The 12,717-nt window shown below is 56.2% G+C and overlaps 1 protein-coding gene and 1 long non-coding RNA gene across 2 annotated transcripts in view; both read left to right on the top strand.

The window, feature by feature from the left end:
- LOC142906256 (transmembrane protease serine 2-like) overlaps positions 1–5,382 on the top strand; it is a 36,738-nt gene extending 31,356 nt beyond the window's left edge. Inside the window, exons 4-7 of the mRNA XM_076053678.1 lie at positions 1,710–1,836; positions 2,575–2,694; positions 3,163–3,206; positions 5,022–5,382. Coding sequence (XP_075909793.1) covers positions 1,710–1,836; positions 2,575–2,694; positions 3,163–3,206; positions 5,022–5,191 — 461 coding nt within the window. The 3' untranslated portion in view covers positions 5,192–5,382. The remainder of the gene's footprint in view (positions 1–1,709; positions 1,837–2,574; positions 2,695–3,162; positions 3,207–5,021) is intronic.
- A 4,145-nt stretch (positions 5,383–9,527) lies between these two features.
- LOC116955841 (uncharacterized) lies at positions 9,528–12,717 on the top strand. The gene is made up of 3 exons (XR_012930070.1): positions 9,528–10,071; positions 10,870–10,964; positions 12,670–12,717. It is a non-coding gene; the product is annotated as an uncharacterized LOC116955841 (long non-coding RNA).

Genomic DNA, 12,717 nt, shown 5'->3' with positions numbered 1-12,717 from the left:
TATTGTTCTATTGTTTTATTGGGGGTGCCCTTGCCCGACCCCCCCAAGTGTAGCCTCCACTGAACTCCCGGGGCAAGTGCGGCAGCACTTGTGACGAGGGTCGTGGCGACAACGCCACTCCCGGACGCCTTTGTCTCCCCGGGTCCCCACCCGGGGCTGTTTAACAGACACCGGTCGGGGACCCATGGGGTCAGAACGTTACGACGACGACGACGAAGAGTTACAAACAAAAACACGACGCCAGTACAAAGTGTGAGTGTGTCCCGTGTGTGTGTGTGTCCCGTGTCCCCCCGTGTCTCCCCGAGTGTCTCCCCGTGTCTCACCATGTCTCCCCCCGTGTCTCACCGTGTCTCCCCGTGTCTCACCATGTCTCCCCCCGTGTCTCACCGTGTCTCCTCGTGTCTCCCCGTGTCTCCCCCCATGTCTCACCTTCTGTGTCTCCCCGTGTCTCGACGTGTCTCACCATGTCTCCCCGTGTCTTACCGTGTCTCACTCCCTCTGTCTCCCCGTGTCTCCCCGTGTCTCACCGCGTCCCCTTGTGTCTCCCCGAGTGTCTCCCCGTGTCTCACTATGTCTCCCCCCGTGTCTCCCCGTGTCTCCCCGTGTCTCACCGTGTCTCTCCGTGTCTCCCCGTGTCTCACCATGTCTCACCCCCCGTGTCTCCCTGTGTCTCCCCGTGTCTCACCAGTCCAATTTAATGGAGACTCGTCTCTCATGTACCTGCGGGACAAGTTCCAGCCTCACTCCCCGTGTCTCACCGTGTCTCCCCGTGTCTCCCCGTGTGTCTCACCGTGTCTCCCCGTCTCTCCCCGTGTATCCCTCTATGTCTCACCCCCTGTGTCGTTCCGTGTCTCCTCGTGTCTCACCGTATCTCTCCGTGTCTCCCCGTGTCTCACCGTGTCTCCCCGTGTCTCACCCCCTGTGTCTCACCCCCTGTATCTCCCCGTGTCTCACCGTGTCTCACCCCCTGTGTCTCCCCGTGTCTCACCGTGTCTCCCCGTGTCTCACCGTGTCTCCCCGTGTCTCTGCGTGTCTCACCGTGTCTCACCCCCCGTGTCTCACTCCCTGTGTCTCCCCGTGTCTCACCAGTCCAGTTTAATGGGGACTCGTCTCTCGTGTACCTACGGGACAAGTTCCAGCCTCACTCCCCGTGTCTCTCCCCGTGTCTCACCGTATCTCACCCCCTGTGTCTCCCCGTGTCTCCCCGTCTCTCCTCCCATGTCTCACCCCCTGTGTCTCCCCGTGTCTCTCCGTCTCTCCCCGTGTCTCTCCGTCTCTCCCCGTGTCTCCCCGTGTCTCCCTGTGTCTCCCTGTGTCTCACCGTGTCTCACCCCCCGTGTCTCCCCGTGTCTCCCCGTGTCTCTCCCCCCGTGTCTCCCCAGTCCAGTTTAATGGAGACTCGTCTCTCGTGTACCTACGGGACAAGTTCCAGCCTCACTCCCTGTGTCTCTCCCCATGGCTCACCCCCCGTGTCTCCCCGTGTCTCCCCAGTCCAGTTTAACGGAGACTCGTCTCTCGTGTACCTACGGGACAAGTTCCAGCCTCACTCCCTTTGTCTCTCCCCGTGTCTCACCCCCCGTGTCTCCCCGTGTCTCCCCAGTCCAGTTTAACGGAGACTCGTCTCTCGTGTACCTACGGGACAAGTTCCAGCCTCACTCCCTGTGTCTCTCCCCGTGTCTCACCCCCCGTGTCTCCCCGTGTCTCCCCAGTCCAGTTTAACGGAGACTCGTCTCTCGTGTACCTACGGGACAAGTTCCAGCGTTGGTCGCCACTTTGCTTCGACTCGTGGACTTCAAACTACAGAGCGCAGCTATGCAGAGGCATGGGCTACAACGGGTAAACAAGAACAACAACACCAACAACCACCGTGTCAACAACAATAACCACAACAATTACCTCAACAACAACAGCAATGGCCTCAACAGCTATTAGACTAGCCACGACTGTAGAGGCATGGGCTACAACGGGTAAACACCACCAACACCAACAACCACCGTGTCAACAACAATAACCACAACCATAGCCGCAATAGCAACAACAATTACCTCAACAACAACAACAACAAATGCCTCAACAACGATTAGAATAGCCACGACTATGATGTTGTTGCTGATGATGATCATGATGCTGATGATGATATTGCTGATGATGTTGCTGATGATGCTGCTGATGATGCTGATGTTGATGATGCTGATGATGTTGCTGATGATGATGCTACTGATGATGATTCTGCTGATGATGTTGCTGATGATGATGCTGATGATGATGCTGATGATGTTGCTGATGATGATGCTACTGATGATGCTGCTGATGATGTTGCTGATGATGATGTTGCTGATGATGATGTTGCTGCTGCTGATGCCAATGATGATGATGCTCATGGTGTTGCTGATGCTGATGATGATGTTGCTGATGATGATGATGTTGTTGATGATGATGATGCTGCTGCTGATGATGATGCTGATGATGATGATGCTGGTGCTGTTAATGATGTTGTTGATGATGATGCTGGTGCTGTTGATGATGTTGTTGATGATGATGCTGATGCTGTTGTTGCTGATGATGATGTTGTAGGTTTGTGAGTGGCGACCCCGCCCTGGTGAGCTCCCTGAAGGTCGCCCCCACTCGGTTTGCTCACCTCGTCCTCACCACGACCTTCAACAGCAGCCAGATCGCTGAGCTCGCAAGCTTCGAGTGAGCAACCACACTCACCACTCTGTACGCTCACCGCTCTGTACGCTCACCGCTCTGTACGCTCACCGCCCTGTACACTCACCGCCCTGTACACTCACCGCGCTGTACACTCACCGCCCTGTACACTCACCGCTCTGTACGTCACCGCTCTGTACACTCACCGCTCTGTACACTCACACACTCTGTACACTCACCGCTCTGTACACTCACCGCCCTGTACACTCACCGCCCTGTACACTCACCGCCCTGTACACTCACCGCCCTGTACTCTCACCGCCCTGTACACTCACCGCCCTGTACACTCACCGCCCTGTACACTCACCGCCCTGTACCACCCACCCCCTCGTGGGCCGTGCCGGTAGCCTTCATAGGTGCTCGCTAACAGCACTTGCCCCTACAGTCTGTCAAGGCTACACGGGGGACCTTTGTCTGTGGCTTATGGTGTGCTGTGTTTGTCTACCTCCACAGTTCCGTCTGTAAGTCTGGCAAAATCGTCGGACTCAAGTGTCAAAGTAAGACAGCACACACACACAGCACACACACACAGCACACACACACAGCACACACACACAGCACACACACACACACAGCACACACAGCACACACACACAGCACACACACACACAGCACACACACAGCACACACACAGCACACACACAGCACACACACACACACAGCACACACACACACACAGCACACACACACAGCACACACACACACAGCACACACACACACACAGCACACACACACAGCACACACACACAGCACACACACACAGCACACACAGCACACACACACAGCACACACACACAGCACACACAGCACACACACACATAGCACACACACAGCACACACACAGCACACACACACAGCACACACACCGCACACCCACAGCACACACACAGCACACACACACAGCACACACACACACAGCACACACACACAGCACACACACAGCACACACACACACACAGCACACACACACAGCACACACACAGCACACACACACACAGCACACACACACAGCACACACACAGCACACACACACACAGCACACACACACACACAGCACACACACACAGCACACACACACAGCACACACACAGCACACACACAGCACACACACACACAGCACACACACACAGCACACACACAGCACACACACATAGCACACACACACAGCACACACACACAGCACACACACAGCACACACACACACAGCACACACACACACACAGCACACACACCACACACACACAGCACACACAGCACACACACACACAGCACACACACACAGCACACACACACACAGCACACACACACACAGCGCGCACGGACACACACAGCACACTCACAGCACACGCACACACACACAGCACACGCACACAGCACACGCACAGCACACGCACAGCACACACACAGCACAGCACACACACAGCGCACACACACACACAGCACACACACACAGCACACACACACACAGCACACACACAGCACGCACACACAGCACACACACACAGCACACACAACAGCACACACACACACGCACACACACACGCACACACATACAGCACACACACACACAGCACACACACAGGACACACACACAGCACACACACAGCACACACACAGCGCACACAGAGCACACAGCACACACACACACACAGCACACACACACAGCACACACACACACAGCACACACACAGGACACACACACACACACAGCACACACACAGCACACACACAGCGCACACACACACACAGCACACACACACACACAGCACACGCCGCTTATGTCCACACACACAACACACAGCACACACACACACAGCACACACGCACACACATACAGCACACACACACACAGCACACACACAGGACACACACACACAGCACACACACACACACAGCACACACACACACACAGCACACACACAGGACACACACACACAGCACACACACACACAGCACACGCCGCTTATGTCCACACACACAACACACACACACACAGCACACACACACACAGCACACACACACACAGCACACACACACACAGCACACACAGCGCTGCTACTACTGATGATGATGCTACTGCTGATGCTACTACTGCTGATACTGATGATGCTGCTACTACTGATGATGCTACTACTACTGGTGATGCTACTTCTGCTGCTACTACTGATGATGCTACTACTACTGATGATGCTACTACTGATGATGCTACTACTTCTGCTGCTACTACTGATGATGCTACTACTGATGATGATGACGCTGATGATGTTGATGATGATGACGCTGATGATGATGTTGGTGCTCGTGCCCGCCAGGCTGCGGGATCCCCGCGCTGAGCCCCAGCCGCATCGTGGGCGGCGTCGCGGCCCTCCAAGGCCACTGGCCGTGGCAGGTGTCACTACGCTACAACGGGAGGCACACGTGTGGTGGCTCCATCGTGACGTCACAATGGGTCCTCACAGCAGCTCACTGCGTCATCACGTGAGCAGGGGGGGGAGGGGCACACGTGTGGTGGCTCCATCGTGACGTCACAATGGGTCCTCACAGCAGCTCACTGCGTCATCACGTGAGCAGGGGGAGGGGCTGGGGAGGGGCACACGTGTGGTGGCTCCATCGTGACGTCACAATGGGTCCTCACAGCGGCTCACTGCGTCATCACGTGAGCAGGGGGGGGAGGGGCACACGTGTGGTGGCTCCATCGTGACGTCACAATGGGTCCTCACAGCAGCTCACTGCGTCATCACGTGAGCAGGGGGGGGGGAGGGGCACACGTGTGGTGGCTCCATCGTGACGTCACAATGGGTCCTCACAGCAGCTCACTGCGTCATCACGTGAGCAGGGGGAGGGGCTGGGGAGGGGCACACGTGTGGTGGCTCCATCTTGACGTCACAATGGGTCCTCACAGCGGCTCACTGCGTCATCACGTGAGCAGGGGGGGGGAGGGGCACACGTGTGGTGGCTCCATCGTGACGTCACAATGGGTCCTCACAGCAGCTCACTGCGTCATCACGTGAGCAGGGGGGGGGAGGGGCACACGTGTGGTGGCTCCATCGTGACGTCACAATGGGTCCTCACAGCAGCTCACTGCGTCATCACGTGAGCAGGGGGAGGGGCTGGGGAGGGGCACACGTGTGGTGGCTCCATCTTGACGTCACAATGGGTCCTCACAGCGGCTCACTGCGTCATCACGTGAGCAGGGGGGGGGAGGGGCACACGTGTGGTGGCTCCATCGTGACGTCACAATGGGTCCTCACAGCAGCTCACTGCGTCATCACGTGAGCAGGGGGGGGGAGGGGCACACGTGTGGTGGCTCCATCGTGACGTCACAATGGGTCCTCACAGCAGCTCACTGCGTCATCACGTGAGCAGGGGGAGGGGCTGGGGAGGGGCACACGTGTGGTGGCTCCATCTTGACGTCACAATGGGTCCTCACAGCGGCTCACTGCGTCATCACGTGAGCAGGGGGGGGGAGGGGCACACGTGTGGTGGCTCCATCGTGACGTCACAATGGGTCCTCACAGCAGCTCACTGCGTCATCACGTGAGCAGGGGGGGGAGGGGCACACGTGTGGTGGCTCCATCGTGACGTCACAATGGGTCCTCACAGCAGCTCACTGCGTCATCACGTGAGCAGGGGGAGGGGCTGGGGAGGGGCACACGTGTGGTGGCTCCATCGTGACGTCACAATGGGTCCTCACGGCAGCTCATTGCGTCATCACGTGAGCAGGGGGAGGGGCTGGGGAGGGGCACACGTGTGGTGGCTCCATCGTGACGTCACAATGGGTCCTCACAGCAGCTCACTGCGTCATCACGTGAGCAGGGGGAGGGGCACACGTGTGGTGGCTCCATCGTGACGTCACAATGGGTCCTCACAGCAGCTCACTGCGTCATCACGTGAGCAGGGGGAGGGGCTGGGGAGGGGCACACGTGTGGTGGCTCCATCGTGACGTCACAATGGGTCCTCACAGCGGCTCACTGCGTCATCACGTGAGCAGGGGGGGGAGGGGCACACGTGTGGTGGCTCCATCTTGACGTCACAATGGGTCCTCACAGCAGCTCATTGCGTCATCACGTGAGCAGGGGGAGGGGCTGGGGAGGGGCACACGTGTGGTGGCTCCATCGTGACGTCACAATGGGTCCTCACAGCAGCTCACTGCGTCATCACGTGAGCAGGGGGGGGAGGGGCACACGTGTGGTGGCTCCATCGTGACGTCACAATGGGTCCTCACAGCAGCTCACTGCGTCATCACGTGAGCAGGGGGAGGGGCTGGGGAGGGGCACACGTGTGGTGGCTCCATCGTGACGTCACAATGGGTCCTCACGGCAGCTCACTGCGTCATCACGTGAGCAGGGGGAGGGGCTGGGGAGGGGCACACGTGTGGTGGCTCCATCGTGACGTCACAATGGGTCCTCACGGCGGCTCACTGCGTCATCACGTGAGCAGGGGGAGGGGCTGGGGAGGGGCACACGTGTGGTGGCTCCATCGTGACGTCACAATGGGTCCTCACAGCAGCTCACTGCGTCATCACGTGAGCAGGGGGGGGAGGGGCACACGTGTGGTGGCTCCATCGTGACGTCACAATGGGTCCTCACAGCAGCTCACTGCGTCATCACGTGAGCAGGGGGGGGAGGGGCACACGTGTGGTGGCTCCATCGTGACGTCACAATGGGTCCTCACGCGGCTCACTGCGTCATCACGTGAGCAGGGGGAGGGGCACACGTGTAGTGGCTCCATCGTGACGTCACAATGGGTCCTCACAGCAGCTCACTGCGTCATCACGTGAGCAGGGGGAGGGGCTGGGGGGGGAGGCACACGTGTGGTGGCACCCTCGTGACGTCACAATGGGTCCTCACAGCAGCTCACTGCGTCATCACGTGAGCAGGGGGAGGGGCTGGGGAGGGGCACACGTGTGGTGGCTCCATCGTGACGTCACAATGGGTCCTCACAGCGGCTCACTGCGTCATCACGTGAGCGGGGGGGGGAGGGGCACACGTGTGGTGGCTCCATCGTGACGTCACAATGGGTCCTCACGGCGTCTCACTGCGTCATCACGTGAGCGGGGGGGGGGAGGGGCACACGTGTGGTGGCTCCATCGTGACGTCACAATGGGTCCTCACAGCATCTCACTGCGTGATCACGTGAGCAGGGGGAGGGGCACACGTGTGGTGGCTCCCTCGTGACGTCACAATGGGTCCTCATGGCGGCTCACTGCGTCATCACGTGAGCAGGGGGAGGGGCTGGGGGGTGGGTGATTCCGTGGTATTCTTGGTTCTTTCGGTAAAGTCACCACCACGTAGAAGGGAAACAATAAAATAATAAAAATATATAAAACAATAAAAATTCTCACGACGTTTCGACCGCAACACAAGCAAGCAATCATCATCGGGTGTGAAAACCACAGCAAGAAAATTTGAAAAAAGTGCCGGGTTATTTTTAAACGTTAGCACCACGGAGAGCGATTTGACAATTATTCAGGTGGACGAGTCCATCTATGTTCGGGAAAGAGGAGGGGGGAGACGAAAATAATGGATGCTGTCTGAAAGCCACCGTAAGCGTGAACAATCAATTAAGACCCGAAATGGTTTATCAAATCCTTCCAATGATTGCTAAGCCAGAATCCATCTTCTCGGTTGAAATCGTCTCTGTGTGCGTGTGTGTATATGTGGATAGCCTCATGAACGAATCTTTCATGGTAGCCAGATGCAGAGAACCTCTTCAGTGATTCTGCACTTGCTCTATTACTATAGTACTATACCGCCTTTCAACTTTTACGAACGGCCGGGTGTTTAAGGTCAGCGATTCGTCGTTTTTTTTTTAATCTGGCCCTGTAGCAAGTGAAAAAATAATAATACATTTACTTTACTGTGCGAGTGAAAAAAAAATATGCTTGTTTTAATATTTACGTTTTTATTTGTTTTTTTTTTATAATTTAAGGCCGCTTTGTAACAACCAAATGCCCCAGGCCCCGAGCTGTAGCTTCATGCGTCACTGGGTGGGCGAGGTGGAGGGTGGCACATTTTTTATTATCACCGGTACATCTCCACATATATGTTAAAGGCAAAGTTTTTGATTGTGTGTGTTGCCTGTTCAACATGTTTAGCGTACTTCCCGACATGCAACAAACTTGACATTTGCCATGTGGGTACTTTGCAGACTGTACACCATGCAAACATTATAAAAATACACTTTTGTTTTTGGGGGGGGGGGGGTTGGCGAGCTCAATAATGCAGATATATGTCTAGGTGCTCGCTAACAGCATTGCTCCTACAGTCTGTTAAGGCTATATGGGGGATCTTTATCTTTGTGTGTGTCTGTGTGTATGTGTGTGTATGTGTGTGTGTGTGGAGGGGGGGAGCGGTAGTGTAGTGGTTAGCGCGCTGTCTGTGTGTGTGTATGTCTGTGTGTCTGTGTGTGTGTCTGTGTGTGTGTCTGTGTGTCTGTGTGTGTGTGTATGTCTGTGTGTGTGTGTCTGTGTGTGTCTGTGTGTGTGTCTGTGTGTGTGTGTCTGAATGTGTGTGGGGGGGAGCGGTAGTATAGTGGTTAGCGCTACGCCGCACTACGAACCCGGCGACCCGAGTTCAATTCCCGCTCACGGCCACAACCGGTGACGATTATCTGAACCGGTCCTGGGCCTGCCCTAGGTCGACTCAGCCTCAAACGAGTAATTGCTCTGCTGTGTGAACATCGCCACTGGGGAGACAAAGGCGGCCGGGCGTGGTGAATCCAAGTTCATGGGCGAAAGCCGGGTTGTAAAGCTAGTTCTGTTATTTATATTTAACTCACTCTGTCTGTCAAATTCTTGTAACTCATTGTACCCACTTCCCAATGTGCCATCGACTGAAAACTTTGCTATACTTGTGTCATACTGATGACAACACTATATTATATCATAAAAAAAAACTAAAAAAAAAATACATTTGTAAACATTATTTTTGTTACATCTTTAGATGTTTCGCCTTGGCTCTAATTGTCCACCCTCAACTCAAACGTTCACCGGTAAATCACCACCACCACCACCACCAAGTCGTGGTGATCTTCGGGCCCCACTCAATGGAGTCATGGAGTTCTCACACTACTAGTACGGTACATTTAAATTAAAAAAAAGCGTGTTTAAAAAAAAAACACACACACAAAAGCGGTTTTTAAAAAAAATAAAAAATCTCACTTCTTTCGTTGTGATCCTGGCACACAGCTACAGCGACCCGCGGCGCTGGACGGTGCTGGCCGGCACCGTCAGGCAGAAGCCAAGCGCCACGCCGAGCGCCTACGTGGCCTCAATCACGCGGCACCCGCAGTACGACGCCGACACCAGCGACTACGACCTCGCACTCATGAAGCTCAGCAGCACGCTCAGCGTCGACGGCGGTGGGTGGGGGGGGGTGGAGGGGGGGGGTGGGGGGGGTGGGGGGGGGTGGGGGGGTGGGGGGGCACGTGTTAGTGGTGGAGGTGGTGGTGGTAGTAGTGATGGTGGTGGTGTAGGTGGTGGTGGTGATGGTGGTGGTGGTGGGGGGGCACGTGGTAGTGGTGATGGTGGTGGTGGGGGGGGTGCACGTGGTAGTAGTGGTGGTGATGGTGGTGGTGGAGGTGGTGGCGATGGTGGTGGTGGAGGTGGTGATGGTGGTGGTGGTGGAGGTGGTGGTGGTGGTGGAGGTGGAGGTGGTGGTGGAGATGGTGGAGGTGGTGGTGGTGGAGATGGTGGTGGAAGTGGTAGTGGTTGTTGGTGATGGTAGTGATGGCGGTGGTGGTGGTGGAGGTGGTGGGGGCGGTGGTGGTGGTGGTGGAGGTTGTGGAGGTGGTAGTGGTGTAGATGGTGGTGGCGGTGGTAGCGGTGTTGGTGATGGCAGTGATGGCGGTGGTGGTGGAGGTGGTGGTGGCGGTGGTGGGGGCGGTGGTGGTGGTGGAGGTGGTGGAGGTGGTGGAGGTGGTGGAGGTGGTAATGGTGGAGATGGTGGTGGTAGTGGTGTTGGTGATGGTAGTGATGGCGGTGGTGGTGGTGGAGGTGGTGGTGGTGGTGTGGTAGTGGTGTTGGTGGTGGTAGTGGTGGAGGTGGTGGTGACTATGGTGGTGATGGCGGTAGTATTAACATCGTCATCACAATGATCATGCTGTTGCTGATGATGATGATGATACTGGTGCTGATGATGATGGTGATCTTGCCCACAGATTCAATCCGCCCGGTTTGTCTCCCGAATATTCCCAGTCGTTCCCTGACGGACAAACCTGCTGGATCACGGGGTGGGGGGTAACCTCTGAGAGCAGTGAGTCACTCACTCAGTCACCCACTCACTCACCTACCCACTCATCCACTCACTTATGCACGCACTCACTCACTCACACACACACCCACCCACTCACTCACTCACCCACTTACTCACCCACTTGAGCACTCACCCACCCACTCAGTCACCCACTCACTCACCCACTCACCACTACTCACCTATTCACTCACCCACTCACTCACCGACCCACTCACTCACCCACTCACCCACTTACCACTTAATCACTCACCCGCCCACTCAGTCACCCACTCACTCACGCACTCACCCACTTACTCACCCACCCACCCACTCACCCACTCACTTACTCACCCACTCACTCACCGACCCACTTACTCACTCACCCACTCACCTACTTACCCACCCACTTAATCACTCACCCGCCACTCAGTCACCCACTCACTCACGCACTCACCCACTTTCTCACCCACTCACCCACTCACCCACTTACTCACCCACCCACCTCACTCACTCACCCACTCACTCACTCACTCACCCACCCACCCACTCACTCACCCACTCACCCACTTACTCACCCACTTAATCACTTACCCACCCACTCAGTCACCGACTCACTTACGCACTCACCCACCCACTTACTCACCCACTCACTCAACCACTCACTCACTCACCCACTCGCTCGCCCACTCACTGACCTCACTCACTCACCCACTCACTTATCCACTCACTTACTCATCCACTTACTCACCCAATCACTCATACTCATTACCCACTCACTCACTCACCGATCCACTCACCCACTCACTCATCCACTCACCCACTCACTGACTGACCCACTCACTCACTCACTTATCCACTCACTAACCCACTCACTCACTCCACTCACTCACTCACTCACCCACCCACTCACTCACTCACTTATCCACTCACTCACTCACTCACCCACTAACCCACTCACTCACCCACTCACTCCCCACTCACTCACCATATACTCACCCACTCACTCACTAATCCACTCACTCAATCACCTACTCACTCACCCACATACTCACCTACTCACTCACCCACTCACTCACCTACTCACTCATCCACACATACTCACCCACTCACTCACCCACTAACCCACTCACTCCACTCACCCACTCACTCACCCACTCACTCACTCACTAAACCACTCACTCATCCACTCACACACTCATCCACTCACCCCGCTCATCCACTCACTTACCCACTCACTCACTCACCCACTAACCCACTCACTCACTCCACCCACTTATCCACTCACTCACTCACCCACCCACTCACTCACTCACCCACTTACTCACTCACCCACCCACTCACTCACTCTACTCACTTACTCACTTACCCACTCACTCACTCTACTCACTCACCCACTAACCCACTCACTCTCTCACCCACTTACTCACTTACCCACTCACTTCACTTCACTCACTTACCCACTCACTCATCCACGCCCTCCCCTGAAAGTCCATTGAGGCCACACAGGGGACCTATGCCTTTGTGTCCACCTTCACCCGTCGCCGGGGAGACAAAGGCGGCCGGACATGGTGGCCCAGCCACACCACGCCTTTCCTGGACCGTGGCAGCCTGTAATCGTCGCTACTCGCCGATGACACTGGCCCCGAAATTATATTGAGGCTACACGGGGGACCTTTGTCTTTGCTGTGTCCACCTTGACCCACCACCACCCCCCCCCCCCCGCCAGGTTCTGTCGTCCCTGAGTCGCTGCAGGAGGCCAAGGTGTCGCTCATCT

Source organism: Petromyzon marinus, chromosome 62 (assembly GCF_048934315.1).
Source record: "Petromyzon marinus isolate PM22_M1 ecotype Great Lakes invasive population chromosome 62, UKy_Petmar_22M1.pri1.0, whole genome shotgun sequence".
NCBI classification, from domain to species: Eukaryota; Metazoa; Chordata; class Hyperoartia; order Petromyzontiformes; family Petromyzontidae; genus Petromyzon; species Petromyzon marinus.
This window is presented reverse-complemented; position numbering and strand designations above follow the sequence as displayed.